At 30.8% G+C, this 23,162-nt stretch overlaps 1 protein-coding gene across 1 annotated transcript; it reads left to right on the top strand.

Annotated features, from left to right (window-relative positions):
* The first annotated feature begins 2,867 nt into the window (after positions 1-2,867).
* Positions 2,868-22,075, top strand: LOC111621788 (multiple myeloma tumor-associated protein 2 homolog). The gene is made up of 6 exons (XM_023364037.1): positions 2,868-3,062; positions 7,044-7,061; positions 11,227-11,324; positions 18,851-19,004; positions 21,394-21,504; positions 22,060-22,075. Exons 3-6 carry the CDS (start codon positions 11,231-11,233, stop codon positions 22,073-22,075), a joined length of 375 nt encoding a protein of 124 aa, XP_023219805.1. The 5' UTR covers positions 2,868-3,062; positions 7,044-7,061; positions 11,227-11,230.
* Positions 22,076-23,162: the final 1,087 nt, after the last annotated feature.

Here is a 23,162-nt window from a genome sequence, read left to right as displayed (position 1 = left end):
ATACCTATCATAATGTAAGTTGGGAATTTTTGAAAAAATAAAAGAAACAGTACGTTAGCAAATGATTTCAAATTTAATACAGAATTAAATATTTTTATTTCGTAAAAGACTCACTTCGCAAACTTTGGATGAAGTGGCAGCTTTCACTGATGAAATAGCAAAATGTCCTTTCCTCAGAAAATATACTTTGTCAAGTCACTTTCTTTAAATTTAAAAAATACCTCTATTGAAAACAAATAAACTAATTTATATAATTTTTAAAAAATTATTTCTGTTTTGCGGGTAGTAAGATTGTTTACGTTCATGATGAAATTACAATGGAAAGACTAGATGACGAGAGAATAGGCCTGACGCATCCTGATCAAATTTTCTTGAAAGTTTCTGATTATCCCGCCAAAATTTAAATCTGGGTTCTTCAGAGTGCCTTTATCGTCTCGGTTATCCGGTTGTCTAAATAATAGAAATATAAATCGATATTTTTCCTTATTACAAGGTCTATAAACATAAGGCCACGTCACGTTCCCTGATGAAGTGCTGTGTTTAGTATCCTGGATCTTAACTGGTCGATCTTAACAAGAGACTTGGGGGAATAAAACACTGTTTTTGAAAAATATATTACGAATTTTGTTTTTAATTATTAATGGAATATTGTGCTACAGAAAACTGTAACATCGTAATATGACTCGTTTTTCAGCTGTTAAAGAAGGAAAGACAAGATGGATACAAAATTGTAGTAGATACAAGTGGAACCAACTACCGGTATGTATTCCAAACTGTGTTAAATCAGGGCAATCTATTTTACAAACTGTGTTAAATCAGGGCAATCTGTATGCAATCTATTTTACATTAATCGATGTAAAATGAAAATGAAAATATCAAATTAGTAAATAAGCATTCAGTTTTATTTTTAGGAATTTGTTTAATTTTTGAATAGACGCAACAAAGTTCATTTGAGACGGCGAATGACAGATCAATTCTTCATTGTTTAATAATTCAAAGTCAATAATAATATCAAAATAATAAAACTTAAACAGTCAGATTGCGCGTTAGGGTCTAAAAGTTTAACGACTCTCACACAAAAGAAATTCGTTGTCAGAGTGTCGCGTAGCAGAGTACTCTCCGTCTCCAATATGGCGGATTGTTCTGCAGCATTGTCCTGCTTTACGTTTAAATGCTTTATAAGAGACAAGATCAAAAATGCTTATATATTTTTTCCTATAAAAATTATTTGGTACCAAATACAGTCGACCCCCCCCTATAACACTGTTGATAATTTCGTTTTATATGAATTCCATGTTGTACGAGTCACTTAGATTTTACAAATACGTGAATCGTTCACAGCCCGGCACACGTATTTGTAAAATCTAAATGACTCGTACAATATGGAATTCATATAAAACGGAATTATCTACAGTGTTATAGGTGTATAAAACATAAGTGTCTAGTATGAATTCTTTAAAAAAAACCAGAAGCTAAATATTTTTCATAAATTTGTTTTTTCATTCAATTTAAAGCTATTACATTTACGAAGTATTAAACACTTTTATATCTGTATATTTTTTGCTGTGTTTATATTTGAAGAAGAGCGTTAGTGAAGCTTCTTCTGTGAGAATGAAAAATGTGTTCGTTCTCAAAATTCGTTCGATAGATTTTGATTAAACTCTGCTATTTTTTATTAGTTGCGATGCGGAATACAAATATGCAATAAAAAAATAAGAGTTCATGACTTCGTTTTCGAGATATAAGGTCGTTTCGCGACAAAGCGATATCGCACGAATCGCGCGACTACAAACAAGACGTACTAGAGATGTTTCACGATCTCTAGCACGTCTTGTTTGGGGTTATAGAATCGACTTTGTTCTCAAAATTTAATGGATCGATTTTCATAAAATTTTGCCATTTTCCATTAATCGAGACGAGGAATCCAGAAATGTAATGTGGGTCCATTTAAACGTAAAAATATAAAATGGCAAAAAGCTTAATTTTGAGAGTAGGAATGGGTGCTAATAAGAAGGAAAAACGACGCGCTTTTGCCATTTTAATAAGCGAGGAGTCCGAGTTCGAGTTCGAAACAGATTTCTACGATTTTCCACGGGAATTTGGACTTTATCTGTCTTCTGTAAGTTGGTCTATTGCCGATTAGACTGAACCAGTTAAAAGGCTTTTTTGTGTCCAAAGATATTAGATAATTAATGAATCCAAAAATAAACAGAACAAGAAACATGTTATTGTTTAACTATACTACTTTAAACTTTTTGTATGATGTTTGTTTTATTAACCGATTTTAACATCGACGGCGGGATAGCCGAATGGTTAAGGTGACAGCTTACCGCTCTCCAGTCCGGGATCGAATCCGGACGAGTTAGGAATTTTTCGGGAGTGGTCCGTTCGGATATGTCGAGTAGTCCTGTCTCTCACCACCCGGTCGCCCTATTGTGGACCTGGCCAAACCCATAATGGGTCTGCTATAGGAGGCCCTCTTAGTGCCCATTGGGCGGAAAGAGTAGGGGAAAAAACCGATTTTAACTTTTCTCGACGGGAAAACATTTCGCGATCTATAAAATAAACAGTTCGTTATTATATTTCATACACTATTAATGCACCTATATTAATTTATAGTGTTTATTTTTAATTTTAAAAAGAAGTAAGATTTTTTCAAATATATAAGCGTTTAATATTTTCACGAGAGTTAGAGCGGGTTATTAAAATAGCGCCTTTCGGATAAAATGATTTTTATAAAATATTACACACTTATATTTAAACAAATATTTTTACGTAGTTTAATAATAATAATTTTCCTTAAAAAAATCTTTGTTTAAATTAAAATAAAAACAAATTTAAATCACCAGGTTGCAAGCGGAGGGACGTTCGCGCATATTCTGTTGACGTCATCCGCCCAGAAGCCATTTTGGATTAATATCGTCTGTTTAATCTTTATTGTGAATATTCGTTTCCTTTTTTAACGAACGCAATTCTTTACAAGAATGTTGAAATATATGTTTTAACGTTCGTCTGATACATCGAGTTTAGATATCCGTACGTTTTACGACTTTATTTTTCAGGTTAGTGGATATTTCGTATCAGATTTTTTAAGCCTAATGTTAGGGTTAACATTACTTTCTATGAAACAAAGCGTTGCCATAGCAACTCATTAGTCTTTTATATTCGAACAGTAATTTATACATAAATGCTTATTTTCGAAAAGATCGATAGAAACACGAAGTAAAATGTACATTTATTGTTTATATCAGCTGAAGACACAATAAAATTCATTTTGTTATCTACACTCCAATCGTTTGTTATATAAACTTACAAGTGTTTAAGGATTTAATACTTATAAATTTCTAATTTGTTAAGTAATTACACGATTATGATCGAATTTATTGAAAGACAAATTACTTTTATTATGATTGATGTATCATTAATATGAATTAAAAGTACAATTACTGATTCATATTTAACTTTCAATATGTTGTTTCAGTATGTGTGTAAACTTGGAGTTGTATAAGGAAGAAATTGTGCGGTACAATTACGCCTCCAAATGAGACGGTTGGGATCTTATCCAAACAGTAGACTGGCAAAAAAGTGAAAGGAACCGTACCTCTATATGTAACCCTTTGCGAGATATCCCCAAAATCGGGTTATGCACAATTTCCAGTTGCGTCACTCTGTCAAGACTATTGCATTTAACTATTTTGAATAGCCCATTTTACTGTTAAAGAGAAATACATGATAGTTCAGTTTTTACTCATCTCCAAATGGGTGCGGGGTGTGAGCGATAGTTAGCACTGAAGCGCATGACTACATATAGACTGTTGGTTGGCTCGCTATCGCTCACCTTGACTGACAGAGATGGTGGATAATAAGCTGTATACTGATACATGGTAAAAATTGACTTTTAGAGGTTTGTCATTCAATCCTACTGATGTTTAGATCTAACATTAAGCAGGCAAACACGAACAGTAACAAAAAAGAACTTGTCACAGACATCCTCGGGCAACACCCGGACAAAATCCAACGAACTTTCGCGCCTTTTCTTTTTTGACGTTGCCAGCCACTCTTGTTGGCAAGTGTTGCCAGACAGAGTTCGTGATCTTGGCAAGTGTTGCCAGACAGTGTTCAGGATCTCTGGCGCTGGCGGCCACAGCTACTCCCCCACCAGTGTCTGAGACACGAAACGAACGGGAAACGATACATGTCGGCCAGAGCGCGTGGTAGTTTGTCGCGTTGGGGCTCGATCTTCTGTCGTATGTTTAGTCGTCGCTGGTCTTGGCATTGGAGACGTTGGGGGTAACTGGTCCGACTCGCTCGCTGCGAGAATAAAAGCCGGTTTCAGGCGATCAATAGAAACTACAGTTTCTTTTCCCTTTATGCATAGAGTGAATGTCTTGCTACCGCGTGACACGACTTCGTAGGGTCCATCGTATGGAGGCTGCAAGGGCTTCCGTACAGCATCATTGCGGAGAAATACGTGGGAACATGAGTGCAGTTCTTTGTGGATAAATGGGTTGCGATAGGAGTGGTGCACAACAGGCACTGGTTTTAAGTTCGCCATCATCGTTCTGAGTTTTTCGACGAAAGAACATGGATTGATGTCCTGAGAACCTGGGACGAAAAATTCTCCAGGCAATCGGAGGCTGGTGCCATAGATCATTTCAGCTGCAGTAATATTGGTGTCTTCACGAAGCGCAGTTCGCAATCCTAACAAGACTGTAGGTAGTACTTCCGTCCACCTGTCAGTAGAGTGGCATTTGATGGCAGTTTTAAGTGAACGATGAAAGCGTTCAACAATGCCATTCGCAATTGGGTGGTATGCTGTTGTCCTAACTCTTTTGGCACCAAGAAGTTGAGTGAGGGATTTGAATAGGCTAGACTCGAATTGACGTCCTTGGTCAGATGTTATTTGGGCAGGCACTCCAAAGCGAGATATCCAACCTGAATATAAGGCTGAAGCTACTGTTTCAGCCGCTATATCTGGCAACGGGATTGCCTCAGGCCAACGAGAAAATCTATCGATGATTGTGAGGCAGTATGTTGAGCCGTTGGAAGGTGGCAATGGACCAACAATATCAATATGAATGTTTAAAAATCTAGCGTCTGGAATAGGAAAGGTTCCCAAAGGGCTAGCGACATGTCTCTGGATTTTCGACCGCTGACAAGAAATGCAGGTGCGAGACCATGTCTGGCAGTCTTTACTGATGGACGGCCAAACAAATTTTGCTTTTACCAATCTGGTTGAGCCCCTTACACCTGGATGGGACAGGTTATGGACAGTGTTGAAAGCAGTGCGACGATAATTAGGTGGAATGTATGGACGAATGCGACCTGTCGATACATCACAGTAAATTTCGACATCACTATCAGGAAGTTTAAACTTCTTAAGTACAAGTGATGAGTCACTTGAAGTCAGGAAAGACTGGAGCTCAGGATCTTGCTGTTGGTCTTTTGCAATTTTGCTATAATCTATAGATGGGCTACTAATTGATTCAATACGGGAGAGAGCATCAGCTGGAACATTATCGATTCCCTTTATGTGTCTGATGTCTGTCGAGAATTGTCCTATAAAGTCGAGATGTCTCAACTGACGGGGTGTACATTTGTCGTGTCGTTGCTGGAAAGCAAACGTCAATGGTTTATGGTCTGTGTAAATTGTGAACTGTCGTGCTTCCAGCATAAATCGGAAATGTTTCACAGCCAAATACACAGCCAGAAGTTCTCGGTCGTATGCAGAATACTGACGCTGAGAGTTACTCAGCTTGCGGGAAAAGAACGCCAGTGGCTGGAGACCTTGTGCTGTAACTTGATGAAGGGCAGCGCCCACAGCAGAATCAGATGCATCGACGTGAAGTGCAAGGGTAGCACTTGGTGAGGGATGGTGTAGTAAGGTGGCTTCTGCTAATTGTGATTTACATGACTCAAATGCCTGAATAGAATTGTCAGTCCATTTAATCTCATGTTGGTCGTTTTTCTTTGCTCCTTTAAGTAGGTCGTGCAAAGGAGCTTGGTGATGGGCCGCATTGGGTAGGAACCTACGATAGAAGTTCAAGATGCCCAAGAACCTTGTCAGCAAGGATGGCTAGCTTGTCTAGTTCATCACTGCTAACAGCCAATACGGTCTGAATATTTTTGAGGTAAATATATTGCAGTGTTGCATACACAAGTATGGTTTCTCCTACAGGGGGATTTACAATTCTGGGATGGGGAAACCCCTCATTTAGAGTTTACATCTTACTGAAATGGTAATCTTTCGATGTTAGATTTATTTAGGTTAATGTTACCTATGGTGACTAAAATGGCCGCACTTCCAACTATTTGTGCTCCTGACTGACCTTCCAGAGGGGAGCTGCTGTGTGTTTAACGTCACTAGTTATTGATGCACGATAGTTCTTGAACAAAGAAAAAAAAAAAAAAAAGAAACATCTACTAAAATGTAGTTAATCTAATGGAAAAGAAATGAACCTAACCAAAGTGCCGCCATTTTGGCACCTTAGGTAACATTAACCTTTATTTATTTATTTTATGAATTAAATACAAATATCTTCAACATTTTGAGCTGTCTTCCTTGAGTGAACAAAAATGGGTAAAATTTGAATAATAGTTTTAAAATCTCTTTACGTTAGACAAATGCAAGAATATTTATTCTCTATATATTCTTTCTTTACTTGCGGAAGAGGTTTTGAAATGTCAAAAATACTCGTGTGTATTTAATTCGTCAAGTAAAAAATCTAATATCGAAAGACGATACGATTTCTTCCTTGTACTGTACTATCTTTGGTGTCATATGTGAGCTTATAAAGTTTTACAATCTTGGTGTTGTAACATTAGTTAAATAATAACTAACATTAAAATTTTGAATTTTAACATTAACTACAGACCACTAGAAATGGAGTAAATATGATCAGAAACATTTGTTTTGCTAATAAATTTTGCCATTTTACTGGATTTCTGGAGGTTCAAAGTTAATGTTAGTATTCACATTCGGTTTTTTGATATAACTATTTTGAATTTTATAATTTTAACTAATGAAGTAATTAATTATACAGATGGATTCGTCGATGTCTGTGAGTGTTATTTTTTAAATATAGTTGTGCATAATTTTTTCTTTATATTTTATGTTTCCTACACATACTTTCCTAAACAACAGAAAATTTAAGCTTAATTTTAACAGTGTAATTTAATTTGAAATGATAGATTTGTACTGTTGGGAAAAAATAGTGTTAGTAAATTTATAAATGTGGTTTTATCATAAACAAAGGTACATTCTCTGAAGCTTTGTTTTAAATCTTTTTTATACCACTTGTTGTTGTTGTATCAAGATAATAAACTTCGTCCTTGACCACTTTCAGTGGCATGACCCTAGCATTTTGTGTCACTTCGTAACACTCACCACATGTTGCAATTTATAATGATCCTTTATATTAAATAACTAAGTAATAGCAGGCCTAATTAACTCAATGAACAATCAATGATAAGACAAAAAAAATCATACAATTTAAAAGAATTCAGAGCAAATTAATAAATATCTTTAGAAATAGGCAGATGGAATTTAAATTAATGTAGCATCACATTCTATAGGTGACAAGGATTTAAATTACCTCATATAGCTGTGTGGCTAGGTTAATGATGTCAAGGCTTAAGATACCCAGATGTAAGGGTGAAAACAAAGTTAATTCATGAATACAAATAAAGTGAGTTTTCATATTTGTTTTTAGTAGTGAAGAAAGGCAAGTTAAATGGATTAATGTGAAAAGAATTAAAGATAGTTCATAATGGTTGACCACAAATATACATGTGTGTATAATAAACACTTTATTTTAGGTGATTTAAACTATAATAATAATTATTATTAAACATTATCATTTTTCTACATTTCTTTATAAACATAACAATTAAATTAAGGATTTACTTCCACATTAATCTCTCATTTGATAGAAATTAATGTGAAAATGAAATTTCTTCATTTTCCTCACTTTATAATTTGAACAATAATAAACACTCACACTTTATTTCAGCATAAGAGTGATAGTGCTTAATAATGGGTTTACAAAATATATCAGGCTCTAACAGCCAATAATTTTTAATTTACGCTGCACATACTGTAATTTAAGTGTGTGTGTGTAATGTTATAGATCATTCTAGAATCTTTTCTGCATTCAATTCGCTTCTTTTAAAAGGGCAGTGAAAAAAGATGCTTTACATTTAAGATTGCAGAACTTCTACACATTAAATAAATTTATGATAAACTTTTCTCCTAATATCATTTTGCAAATGAAGGAATTTCAAAATATTACATTCTCTAACATTTTGAGAGTGGATTACCACCACAGAGAAAGAGTTCTTGTAGAAAAGCAAAAATTCTAATGAAAGTCAAATTGGAAGGATTGAAGATAAAAGACACTGACAAGGTTTCAATTGAATCTAGTCTTGAAACTGAAAATTTCATAGTTGACTCCATGAGGCTTTGAAGACAAAAATACATTTTAAATATTGAAACAAGCAGGTAATGCTAGACAGAATAGACGTGCAAAGATGAAGTGCGGAAGATTATTGCAAAAGTTCTCTGAAAATGTCCTCATTTTTGATGAATTTTACTTCACCCTTTCACACTGACAATCAATGGTAACACTGGATTTTATACCAATGATATCTCCTCTATGGCTGCCAAAGTAAAGTTTTCCAAGAAAAAAAAAATTGAGGACAAAGTTTTGGTTTGGATTGCAATGGACCAAAAGGATTGAGTTAATCCGTAATCAGAAAGTCGTGTTTTATTATCAATGCCCAGTGATATTTAAATGAATGTATAAGATGTCACTTGATCTTTACATTTGAAAGAATTATTCTCAAGCAGAATGTCTTCTAGCCAAGAAATTTGCCACTGTGCCAAAACTGTGCTGGATTACCTGTGACAATAAATCACCAACTTTGTTGAAAAGGAGGCCAGCCCTGCAGATCTGTCAGAAATTAGGCCAAACAAGACTTTTTGGACAATTTTCAATGCAGCTGTTTACAAAAATGGTTGAAAGACAAATAACTCAGATTAGTTGATTAATTTGTAAGAATTGCACATCCAAAGTTAAATCCACTGTATTTGATGATGGGAACTTGTAAAATTACAAAAATAAAAGATAACATACAGCTTTTCATCACTTTTCAAATGACTATTTAGTTCAAAGTTTTTTTTGTTCAAAGGTAAAAGCTATGTTACACAAACTTGTGCAAATTTTTTCTGGACACCCACTATTTTTATAATATGTGAGAAAATCATATGTTAGATTTATGAGACAGTAATATGTAAAAGTCAATAAATCATTTTTTGTTTTTATTTTATTATTGCATATATATATCACATGACTATAAAAATTTGTCAGTGTTTTGTATAAGTTTATTGGATTTATTTTATCAAGTCAGATGTATTATTAAGAATTTTATATAGTTAAATATCTGATTATTTTAATAGTATTACTCCATAAATAACTCATTTAACAGAATTGTGGCACCCTTTTTTAGTAATAAATTGGTCAGTTTTGGGATATCAAACTTCAGAAATTCATAATTCATAATGGAAATGAGTTAATAAGATGTTTATCCACACAGATTTGGAGAACATCACAAAGTTTTGCTCTCATGGAATGAGAAATTGAAATACCTGATTGCTCTAGTCAGCCATTTTATCTTAAAGATTAATGTTCAGAAATTCAGGTCTGCATGTAATGACAGACAAATCTTCAAAATTCTTCTTTTAGCATGTTTTGGACACACAGATAGTAGGGGAATGTACTGTAATATCTCTTGACCTGCAAAATAAACAAAGAACAGTCTTAAGATGATTTTCATATCATAATGTAATTATCATCTGTTCAGTCCTGCATTATACTCTACAGATATGTAAGGTTTCAAAAGTCTATATACAGAGACAAATGATTACTTTTTTTGGTCATTAAAATATGTTTTTGGGTGCAAGTATAGATGAATTCCTCTCATTCACAATGAATAGGTATTAATACACTTAGTTATTATGTTCACGTTTGCATCAGAAATGCATCCCTTCAAGTTGATTCATTGTTTCTTATGGTATACTAAATTTTTACATATCTCCATAAAAAAGTCAAGAGAGTGAAGACTGATGATCTAGGAGGCATTCTATGACCTGTAGTGGCAATTCATTTACCTGGAAACTGCTGATATAGCAATTGATGCACATTGAAATCCTTTGGCTCCTAGTGTAGATCCTTTTATGGTATGATATAGAAATTTTATTGCCTTAATGCAGTTTTTCACTTTTTCAATGAGTTTTGTGCACAGTTAGTTTAGTATGTTACATTAAAAATGGATGAAACATCATTTTAAGCAATAATGATCATTTCTTTATGAAATGTATTCAAGTTGCATTTTCAAATTATTAAACTATCAGTTTCACTGCATTGAATGTGAATGAGCTGCAAGTTAAATTTTAAATTATTAAGCTACACAATATACAAAGTGATATTGTACAAAAATGCAGAAATTATCACTGAATGAAGCTTTATGTATATTTTGTTGGAAATGTATGTTTGAAATTTTTAAATCTAATAATTAAAAAAACAGTCTTTTTGTTTTTAGAAATCTTGCTTTGATTATTTTTTTTTATCTTCAGAATAATGAAGATTTAAAAATTAGATATATTCTGAAGATAAAAATGGAAGGAATGTTTTTAGAAATGGAATTGAAATGAATCTAGTTGAAGATCCTGTTTCATTGCTTACTATTATGTTTTTAAATTTATAACACTATATAATATTACAGTGAACAAATAACTTACAATTATCTTATTTGATGATTTAATTAATATGAGAAGTCAAAATTATTACCAAGAATTATAACTTATCTAAAAATGTCATTTCTATAACTGAGAAAAATAAAAATGTTTTCTGGATTTACATAATGATTGATATTAATTTATCATTTGTTGTTTGTTAAATATGCAACTAAATATGATTGATCAGAAATATATAAAATGGAAGTGATCCTGAATTAATAATAATGGCAATAAAATGAATATTTTTATTGAAGATATTTGAAAAAAAATTAAAAAGTAAGATAAATAATAATTTATCTAATTTTATATATATTCTACATCAAAATTGTATATATGGTATTTAACACAATTGCACATGAATATGTTTGATTTCATTCATTCATTTATTGCATCTAGTGGTCTAAGTTGGATTTAAATTTTAATTAATTTAGAAGAATGCATCATCCATCAAGAGGGGGTGTACGAGGAGGAGCAGATCAGTTTAGTTGGGATTCTGTGAAGACTGATAAATACAGAGAGAATTATTTGGGTAAGTCATAAAAATCCAAAAAAGCTTGTTTGTGCTATAGACTATTCTGAAATATGTAATTTTGTGTGTTGATTTTTTTTATCTAAATATTTCATAATTGTAAAGTTTAATATACAAGCTGGATTTTTTTCAATGAAGAGTTGATATTTCTAAATATAATCAATTCATTAAATATTATTTAACTTTTATCATTACTTAATGTGAGTTTGTGATTATTTTTTAAAAGTTTTTCAGTCTTAAAATTATTTAAACAAATTTAAAATATCTGCTATTTAAATAAAATGTTATGTAGTAAATGCATTCCAATTTTAGTTTTGTTTTGTATTGTGCATATTTTTTTATTGTAAAAATTTCTGTTATATTTGAAGATGATTTTAAAATTAAAATAAAAAAATTAGTAAAAAGTTATTATATGATGTGTATTTTTAGTTTTAATTTCAAAATTTACTTTTAGTTATGCTTACATTATTTATTTTATATTTGAAAATTATATTAATATCAATTTTATTTCTCTGATTTTGAATACATAGTGTGCAACCTCAATTTGTTGTTTTTCAAGGAGATGGAGAAAAAGTAATGAATGCAGGCAACTATTAAGCATTGTAAATAAATAACTCTTCATAAATAAATAACATTTATTACTTTTAATGTGAATACACTACATTAAAAAAACTATTTTAACAAAAAGTTGTACATTATCCTTTGCTTCTTGGTGTAATTTTGCCTGAATTGAAAATACAACTTTTTAAGACTTAAAATGTTTTCATAGTTTCCTTTCACTATACGTATGGAAAAATGCTTTAACTTTTTGTAAAGCTTTGTAAGTCTTGGCAAAACTTGGCACTAGAAAATTGATTAGAAGTCATTTAACTGTCAATACTGGAATGAAACTTAATGAATTTCATGTGAAATATAAATTTTAAATTTAAACGTTCATTAGCATTGGGCTATTAAATTAATTAACTTCATAAATTTTATTAATTCAAAAGTCAAACAGCATCTGTGGAAGCAAGAAATGTTGAGTCCCAAAAATTTAGAAAGGAAAAAAGTACAAAACACGTAAAATATGTGCCAAGTGTCTAAATATGAAGAACACATGTAAAGTGAAAACCTTATTTTCTGAGAGATTGCTATGTGCTACAGATATCCAACTCTTAGATTGGATATATGGCGAGGAAAAAACATATTAATAATTACATAACTATCCAGTCCTTAAATGTTTGAAAGCACAGAACCACTTTCAATGAAGTAAATTTTGGAATGGTGATGCAGAGTTGAGGGCCATGTGCAAAATGTGACTGCATTACTGTGCTGCCAAATTTACATTCTAAAGAAAAAGTAACACAAATAATAAATACTTTAATTTTTTTCAATTGGTTTATGCAAAAATTGCTGCGTCAGGACTGTGATTTACAAGTGATGAATTTAATAAAATGATAGTTTAGGAAAATTTCTGAAATTTTCATTTTGAAAATTCTACAGGAAAATGATCTGTTGATACACAAATATTATCAATTCAAATTTAAACAGATTGATTCAAGCAAATATACTTTCAAGAGAAGAAACAAATGAACTACTCAAATATACTGTTTTATAATTTAAAATATTTGCAAGCTGAATGATGCTGGAATCTCAGCTTAATTGAATTTGGACAAATAGAACTAAATTTCAGAAAATAATGTAAATTAGAAGAATTAACAATGCAGGACTGTGTTTAATAATGCAGATTGCTAAGTAAGATATTAAATTGACTAGGAGGGTAGAGCTAAGAGAAGTTTTGAGTGTCCTTGAACAGTGTGCTGAGTTAGCAAGTTAGACTGATCATGTATATAAAAATGGTGAATGACATAATCATAATAATTTTATTACCATTATAAAAAAAAAAACATTTAGTGTAGCATGAGTATCCATCTTCTGTATCATATGATGATACAAAAACAATGATGTCACTAGCAGAAGTTATAGACAAAACAAGCTAACTGAACTAGTTAGAATTTTGGCAGAAAGTTATTCTATTCTAAGTAAACAAGAAGAAACATTGCATAGTCAATCTAGTGCTATCATTTTAAATGTATATAATTATTTTAAGTATCAAATTTCACTTCATAGCAATTAAAAAAAAAACAATGAGTTAGCATAATAAACTCATGGTTGATCATTTCAGTGACAGACATTTCACCAAATGGATATCTGAGTGAATTGACATTTTGTTTGTTATTTGTATTTTTTTTTTATTTGTAACTGATTTATAAAACAAATTAAAAAAATGATATAAGTATACAGGAATATAGAGATTTTACATATTAAGGAATTTGGTTACTTCGAAATTCAAAGTGAAAATTCTGTCAAACTGTGATATGCAAATGTTAACTTATTCTTTTTGTGCCTCCATGCTATGAGAGAACAATAGACCAAGAACAACTCTAATCTGGTCAATATGGCTTTTCTTTTACAGTAACACTTTTTTGGGTGTCACATTACCCATGGACTATTTTTTTTTTTTTCCTCTCATAAAATACAGCTGGTTTTCAGGATTGCAAGATTGGGCTACAAATAGCAGGTTGAGATATTTGTAGAGCTGTAAGCTACTACATTTGGATATCTTAATACTATATGAGCTAAATTTTGGGAAATTCTTCTTTATTTTTTTATAAAATCTATCTGGCAACCTATGAGGTTCTTGTCAGACATGCTGTTTGCTTAATAAATTACATCAGTTACATGGCATTTGGCATATTGTAAAGATATATGTAAATCACTGATAATTCAAAGTTACAATTATTTCGTCCCTTGAACTAATATTTTTCAATGATAGACATCGATCTTTGTTTGGTAATTCTTCGGATTTTCTCAATGCCAATCCTGATCTCAATTGTCAACTCCTGGTCTAACTGCTCAATTTTTTAGCTTTTAAAACTAGATGGCAAACAGAAGAGTGGGTGATTGTTATTTTCTATTGAAACCCTCTGTGCCACCTCCTTGAAAGATTTGAAGGCCTTATTTGGTTTTCTCTAATCTGTTCCATGTTCTGGGTTCAAATACTGGCCTTTGTCATCTTCCACACTGTATAACACCAATCCATACCAAGAAATTCGGATAGAAATTCATTAGTTTCATCATCATTAAAGGAAACTAATTCACTGAAGGATTTAGTGACATCACTGATCAGTACAGATGAAAAGCTTGAAAAGGCATAACAGTGATGATTACATTTCTTGGATCATTAAACCAAGTCTGTAGTTCTAAGTACTGTATTTCTCTTCACAAGTACTGCCCAAAATGAAAAAACATCCATAAATGTTTGTGTTTGGGAAACAGAAACACACTATGATGCTGTTAAGAGCCATACTTTCATAGTCTTTTGTGAATGAAACAGGATTAAGGTTTGTTTCACATGCTTGAGAATGCTGAAAATCAAGTCATAAGTAGCTTGATTTTTGTTCCTTGCAATACAGTATATTAAAAGAATTGTATGACTCTCATCCAACGTAACATGCATTGTATATAACTAAAAGCCTAATGGTGCAGAATTAAAAGTCCCATTACACAGCCAGTGGTCTTGAAAGCAAAAAGCCATAAGTTTTGAAGCATTGATAGAATCAGCAGACTGTCTCTTTTTAATGAGAATCTTCCTCTCTAATTGATTTCCATAGGTCATTTAAAATATCTGATTCTGGTGCCATGCATTGTCTATGCACCATTCTTGCCATAGTTTCTTAGGAACAACACCTTCAGAGGCTGCCCTAGGAAGATTTTGAGGTGGTATGAGATACCATAGAGACTAAATTGTACATAGAGATTACAGATACATTTTTCACATTAACATGCATTATCAACATTCTACGCTGTGCTTAAGACATTTGTAATGGAACTCTAAAACACACAGGTAGTTGTTGACCTTTTTTTATTTTAGGCTTCAGAATTTTTCGTCAAGATATTCAGACTTAAGTGGCTAATATTCAAAGATTAATCGTAGGCCGCATAAATTCATTAGACTGGCCTTATGTTAGCCATGCCTGGTTCAGTATCAAGAGATGTGAGTGATTACTTGATTCTCCTTGAACAATGTCTTTTATCTTTAAATTAATCACCCACCACAACTTCCATTGCATTCACATCACCATTATGTCATATTGTGTTTTCTCTTACCAACAATATCAATTTGGCCATCAAGCAAAAGCTTTCTTTCTCTTGTCATTTGGTATGAATTTTATGATCTATAAATAATAAAAATATTGTGCTTAAATATCACATTTTTAAAGTATAAATTCTCTGATGCTGTGAGTGAACTTGACTGAAAAAATGCAAATTTAATTGAAAGGTATCAAACATACTGGTATGTTTCTAAACAGAAATACAGCAACTACACTTAACATGTAATGCCTGAATATAGGGAGAACACCATAATTAATAAATAGTTTTTCTGTTCCAGATGCTCTTTTCAAAATTTACTTTCAATCATTATTAAAACTTAAGCACCACTCTTATTCCATTCTTATTTACAATTTTTTTTTTTTTTTTTAAATCTTATTTTGCATACTTTGTTACTTATTGGTTATTTTCTGTTACATTTATTGCTATAATTAATTCTACATAACATGTCATCCTGGTTTACTTACATTTCAATCATTATTTAATGATTTAAATGTATTCTGTGTATTGTTATAAATATATTTTTTATTATTATATTTATAATAATTTAAGCCAATTATCATTTATTTTTACACTCTGGTTTTTATTGATTTTAATTTTAGTTTTTAATATTTCTACACTTTAAGTTTCCTTCATTATGTGTTATATTCATGCTGTAAGATCTTAACACTATTTTTTATTTATTTATTATATAATATAATTGTAATACAGTAGAGCGTTGTTTATCCGAAAGTCAATTAACCGAAACATCAATTATCCGAAACAATTCCAATTCTGGCAAATTAAATTTTTGCCAGTGCTGTGGCGCTGCAATCTTTCGCTATGTCTTGGGCTACTCAAATATTTTACGTTTTTGATACTAAATTAACTTCTGGAGTATAATTTTTATTGTTTTTATATTTTTCAATAANAGAAGAAATTTAACAAAGTTATAAACCGTAGCACCGCTAACGTCTAGTCTAGTACACCGATAGTGCTACTTGTTCGTAGATGGCGCGTATAATTGAATTAAGTTGTATACTGAACAAAAGTTGTATACCGAGCAAAATTTGTTTCGTCCAAACAGGACGTATTCCAAATTGGATGTATTCTAAAGCAGACGTATACCGAGGTACCACTGTATTTATTTTGTTTGTACAAAATTTTAAAAAATAATTTTTAACGATACAATAGTCTTCGTTAGGAACATTGACAAAAATTCGACGCAAAGTGACACGCAACAGAGAAAAATTTCAACATGGGATAGGTTAATATATTTTTTCGTACATAATCAGTTATCCGAAATATCGATTTACCAAACATCCCCAGTCCCCAATTGATTCGGATAAACGACGCTCTACTGTATTAATGTTTATGAAAAACAGAGTTTTGCCTATTGTATTTAAATCAGCAATATGTTCTTTTAAATGTGTTTGAAGTTGTAGTTTTGTTTCCCTACATAAGTAAATTAAATAAATTATTAAAAATTTTTATGTTCTATTTGTCTATTCGATTATTTACTTTTCAGACAAATGTCCATTTGATTAGATATCTGTTCAGTGAAATGTCTGATNAATTAAAAAATAATTTTTAACGATACAATAGTCTTCGTTAGGAACATTGACAAAAATTCGACGCAAAGTGACACGCAACAGAGAAAAATTTCAACATGGGATAGGTTAATATATTTTTTCGTACATAATCAGTTATCCGAAATATCGATTTACCAAACATCCCCAGTCCCCAATTGATTCGGATAAACGACGCTCTACTGTATTAATGTTTATGAAAAACAGAGTTTTGCCTATTGTATTTAAATCAGCAATATGTTCTTTTAAATGTGTTTGAAGTTGTAGTTTTGTTTCCCTACATAAGTAAATTAAATAAATTATTAAAAATTTTTATGTTCTATTTGTCTATTCGATTATTTACTTTTCAGACAAATGTCCATTTGATTAGATATCTGTTCAGTGAAATGTCTGATGGCAACTATGATCCAGGAGTCAATAAACTAAACATGCAGTTTCTGAATAGTTCTCTGAAATGATGACATTATATAAGAAGTGGAATTAATTGGAAATTTATCAACTTTCAAGAAAATTTTTAAACAATTGTCTAAAAATAATAATTAAAACATGGATTGATGCACAGAAAATGAACAGAAGTATAAAGGCAAAATATATACTTATATATATCCATATTAGTTGGTTTTGGGAAAATTTGCAATGTAACATGATTGTCTGTCATGCACAATGAATTTTCACATTTTCTAAAAAGTCTTAATAATTTTAGACAAAGTAAAAGCTGTTTGATTTTTGTGATTGCAATTTAAAATTGACATATAACTCAGCTGTCACATAACTTGCACCTGTTTCAAATTGCCTTTTTAACTTAGATAGTATAAAATTATATAATATAATGATTCCATTTAGTGTTGTTATGATTAGTTTTCCATTTTGTAAGAACATTTCTGTAGTATTAATCAATATATTACTATACTTTTAATTATACTGGAGTAAATATGTCTAATTTTAAAGATAATTAAAAACACTACTAAAAGTAACATTTTTATTTGTTAGAAAAGTATGGTACATACACATATTTTTTCTTAGCTTTTGACTTAAAATAAATACAATTTCTCTTGTGTTTTATTGATTTAATATTTGACTGTAGTGTTTGCTCAATATATATATTGTTTTTTTACAACAAAGCTTTTTTAGTGCAAACTAACGTAAGTCAAGGTATTACTGTATATAAACTATACAGTAATACCTTGACTTACGGAAATCTGGAGTTACACGATTTTCAAATCTCATCGATTTGTCTTTTGTTTGAGTGCCACACAATTCTTGATTACTCACTCCCCCTACACTATTGTTCAGCTTACATGTTCGGAAATGTCATATGGAATCGACACATAGCTACAATTTATTTTGTGTTATTTATTTCTGTGTTTGTTATATCTATGGAGACTTAATAGACTCTATGTGGTGATTTCTTGTAACTGTGAACGAATCAAAAGACGAGATAAGATTAATGAGAACATTTATTAGCTTACATACATGCAACTTAGATTTTACACAAATTGTGAAATTATACCCCGACTTACACAGTTATCGCTCAGTCCCATCTATCGCGTAAGGTCGGGGTATTACTGTATTTAAAAAGGAGATAGAATAAACAAAAATTTGCAATGTATTCATAACTTTTTAATTATTATTAATTTAGGTAAACAAAACATTTAATAATTCAATCTCTTGTTAAAAAATTAAGAAGTGTTATGAATTACTTTTAGCATTTATAAAGTAATAAATTTTTTCATTTAATAAATACTTTAATGTAAAATAACTTTAAATCATAAATTAATACTAATTAAAATTAATTTAAACTTTTAGGTCATTCCTTGAAAGCCCCTGTAGGTCGGTGGCAGAAAGGAAAAGATTTGCAGTGGTATAATAAGGATAGAGATAAAAAACATAAGAGTAAACTTTCATCGTCTGAACGTGATGCAATTCGACAAGCAGAAGATGATGCCATGAATGCTGCATTGTATGTTTAAGTCTTGTAAATTATTATATTGTTAGTTTTATTTTAAATTTAGTGATTTGTTAAATTGTCGTATGTTAATAGAAAAATTATCATATTAAATTACACTGATGAAAGAAGAAGAATTAACCTGAAATTAGTGTTCTTAAATTTCAAATAAACTGGCATTTAGTAACCAAGATTACTTTTGAATTATCTATTAGGTTGTTCGGAAAGTAAGTTAGTTTTTTTTACCACTAGACGGATTAGTCATATTTTTCCTACCATTTTCATTCTAAACCGTATTATCATTATATATTTTTGACAGCATTATATATTTTAAGACTTATTTGTAAAAAATTTTGTTTGATTTTGTGCAACTGTTTATTTTTTGTGTCCCATCAAATACAGAAGATCGAAAGCAGCATTTTCGGCCTTTTTTACCGAATTTTATTACCAAAAAGGTAAGAATGTTGTTCAAGTGAGAAAAAAATTGTATGACATGTATGAGGAAGATGTATTTACAGAACGACAGTGCCAAAACTGGTTTACAAAATTTCGTTCTGGCAATTTCAATATGGAAGATGCACCAGTTGAAGCCAATGAAAACAAAATAAAGGTACTGATTGAAGCAAACTGCTGAACAACAACACGTGAAATCACTAAAAGATTAAATTTGTCAACTTGAACTGTTTATGATTACTTGAAACAAATTGGTTTCGTTTCAAAGCATGATATATGGGTTCCACATGTTCTTAGAGAGATGCTTTCTTTGGCGGGATTTTAAGGAAATATTTTTTTTTGGAGCTTTTACCAGACAGTTTAACAATTGATTCGAAAGTGTACTGCCATCCAGTAAACAAATTGCGTAATATCATCAAACAGAAAAGGCGGCCAGAATTGATCAACAAAACAGGTGTAGTGTTTTACCACGATAATGCCAAATTTCACACAAGTTTGGTAACTCATCAGAAACTGTTACAGCTTACATGGGACATGCTGTCTCACCAACCATATTCACCAGATCGAGCACACTCAGATTATTACTTGTTCCGGTCTATACAAATTTTTTTAACTGTAAGACATTTACTTGAAATGACAATGTCAAAAATCACTTGGATCAGTTTTTTGTAAGCAACGATCAAAACTTTTATGAATATGAAATCATGCTACTACTAGAAACAGTGACAAGTATTTGACCAAAATGGTTGGTATATAATTTAATAAAATATTTATTTATTATAAAAATATTGTTTTTGCCACGGAAAAAAAAAACGAATTTACTTTCCGAACAACCCAATAAATTTGTGCTTTTAAAAAGAACAACTTCATTACATATTCACTATTTATTTTACATTTTTTTTTTTTTCTTCAAATTATATTAAATTTAAAGTTTTAGATTATTATAGTTAATTTCTAGCTGTAATAAAATAGTAATATAAATTTAAAACTTGTAATATAATTAGGCTATTGAATAGTTTATCCAGGATTAGATATTAAGAATATATGCTAGTTGTTCAGTAGGCAGCCAGCTCTAGAATTCTAAATATAACACACTAACCTTATAATGCTTTGCAGTTATTTTTGGAATGTAACACAAACATTTTCAGTCCTACCTAGGATGACCTTCAGGTGGAGTTCTAGAAAAAATTTTTTCTGGTGTGATCAGAGTTCAATTTAGCCTTCAATGTGTTCTAATTTCAAATGCTTCTATCTTCAAATTTTTAAAAATGTGTGCCTGGGTCAGCTGTTATAACACTGCGTCATACATAGCTTGCCATGCCTTTGAGAGTTGTTTTTTGTCCTTAAAATTGTTTGAAAGGCCTTTGCAGTCTGCTTTAAAAATCTTTAATGCCTCCAAATTCCTAAATTGGTTTGTGTGACAAGTTTGCAAGATCATTATCACTTGTTGTAGTTTGGGTGTAATGCCGTTTTCACTGGCATATATAGCTAAGGCAGTAGTATTTTTCTTTTTTCTCAATATCTGTTTTGTGTTGTTTGAGTGATCTTCTTGTAGATCTGATATATACAAGATTTTAGACCTAGTATATATCAGTCTACAGGAAGGTCAGGAATACTTGGAGAAAGTTCAAATACAGATTAGATATTGTTTATGAAACAAACGGTGCACATGTTGTGAGGTGTTTACTGAGGCAAAATAAAATTTTCTACTGGCATAATTTTTATGAACATATGTAATGGGATGAATAATGTTCAAGCACCTGGTAGTAACATTAATTTTTGGACACACAAAAATATCACACCAATATCAAATTAAAATGTAGTGAATCAGAATAGAAATAGTTTATCTAACACAACTTTTTTAATGAAATATGCTTTAAATAAAATTTATAAAGATGATAACTTTTTTACATCATAGTTTTTTTCTTACAAATTTATTATTATTTTACAGAGGTCATAAGCCAATTCAGAAAGAACAGCAAGTTATGAACAAAGAGGTATTTTATACTTTTTGTTTTATAAATTGTATAGTTTTTTTTTATTTTGTAAATCTTAACTTTAATAGCTGAATTTAGATTATTAAAAATAATTTTTCTGTTTTATGATTTAAAAAAAAAATATATATATTCTAATTAAGTAATTGCTGACCTAAGTAATTAAGTAATTTTTATGTCCACTTCTTTTTAAATTAATGAGATAGCACCTATTACATTAACTAAACATACAGTATTTATCACAATCTGATATTATTTGTAAATAATAATAACTAATGAAAATATACAGAAACTTTTTTTTGTATTAACTGTTTTTTCACAAATAGTATGTTGATGTCATAATTTAATATATCAAGATGCTTGTGTAGTTACGGATTATTAGATTAGTAATTAAAATTTTTTCATTTTATGTTTTTAATCTTAGAAAATGTATTTATCTTATATATTGTTGATGATAATATTAATTTAAATGAAAATATTGAATGATTTAAAATAAATGATTTTATCTGTATACTCTAGTTCCTCTCAAACTTTTTGATGCCAACGCAAGAATATTTTCTAAGAACTGTGACATTTCTTTAATTAGATTTTTTAAAATCTAATTTCTTTAATTTTTTAATTAGACTTTTTAAAATCTAATTAAAGAAACGTCACAGTTCCTAGAATATATTCTTATACTTAGTTTATTATAAAAACTTACATTCATATAAATTATTTAATATTTACAGTTTTTAATAAACAGGTTATTTATAATCTGTTTGTTAATACTCACATACTCATTTTATTAACACATACATTAATCATATTTAGTAGCTATTAACATCTAAGATGATTGATAGATGTGCTCCATAATGGCAAATGAAAGAATACTGTTTATTAGTGCTTTTTACATTTTTTAGTGACAAGGGAAATTCATAAAAAAACAGAATTTTATTATACTATTTTTTAATTAAATTAAATGCATTAAAAATGAAGTTGAAAATTGTTGAAACATTTTTTAAAAAATTTTTATGGCACTCCTAGTTTGAGAAGCATTGGTAAAATTCATAAAATATTGGTATACTAGCCAAAAGCATCCAATGTTACCTAGAGAAAATTCTATGATTGGATAAAATTTTGTTATGGCTGGATAATGGCATGTAATTTAAAATGCATATATATATATAGCCAGTGATAATATAGGAAAACTTGTTGGATTGTTACCATGCTACATATGAATGGTCTCCTTTAGAAGTGTGACAATGTGCAAAGTGCCCCCTATGCCAGGACCAAAGGGTCGACATTGCATCAGTGAAGACTGCAATGACTAATTCATCAGGACTGACACCACTGTGTCTTCTGGGTAGACACAGAGACCGTCACGTTTGTCTTTACGCACGAGCAGTCACATCTATGGGCAGTTGGACTCGGGATGGAGACCAATTGGGCTAAAGAATTGCACTTTACAATTCGATTATAGAAAATAATACTCGTTTATTGATTATATAAACTAGTTACACATATGCTTTAAGTGAGAGAGAGTTTACAAACGTTTGCATGTGATATTTACCCGAAGATTGCTCTCTTGATTTGGGTCCTTTTTTTTATGGAGACACATCCTTGGTGGGTACTTAGGGTCATCGGCTATCAGTGGTTAAGCTTCTGATCGCTGGCTATTGGAAGAGCATTGGCAGAGAAGTGTATCCGAGTGTACACACACAACAACCTTTGAGGACGGACAAACTCT

Source organism: Centruroides sculpturatus, unplaced genomic scaffold (genome assembly GCF_000671375.1).
Source record: "Centruroides sculpturatus isolate CEXI.00-Female unplaced genomic scaffold, Cexi_2.0 scaffold153, whole genome shotgun sequence".
Taxonomy (NCBI): domain Eukaryota; kingdom Metazoa; phylum Arthropoda; class Arachnida; order Scorpiones; family Buthidae; genus Centruroides; species Centruroides sculpturatus.
Note: the sequence above shows the minus strand (reverse complement) of the source record. Positions and strands in the feature narration are given on the sequence as shown.

Bases quoted from the DNA above. Each gene is read 5' to 3' on its own strand.
- LOC111621788 (XM_023364037.1), top strand. From the start codon at position 11,231: ATGCATCATCCATCAAGAGGGGGTGTACGAGGAGGAGCAGATCAGTTT. The intron at 11,325-18,850 runs GTAAGTCATAAA...TTAAACTTTTAG, and splicing joins ATACAGAGAGAATTATTTGG to GTCATTCCTTGAAAGCCCCT. The intron at 19,005-21,393 runs GTATGTTTAAGT...ATTATTTTACAG, and splicing joins GATGCCATGAATGCTGCATT to AGGTCATAAGCCAATTCAGA.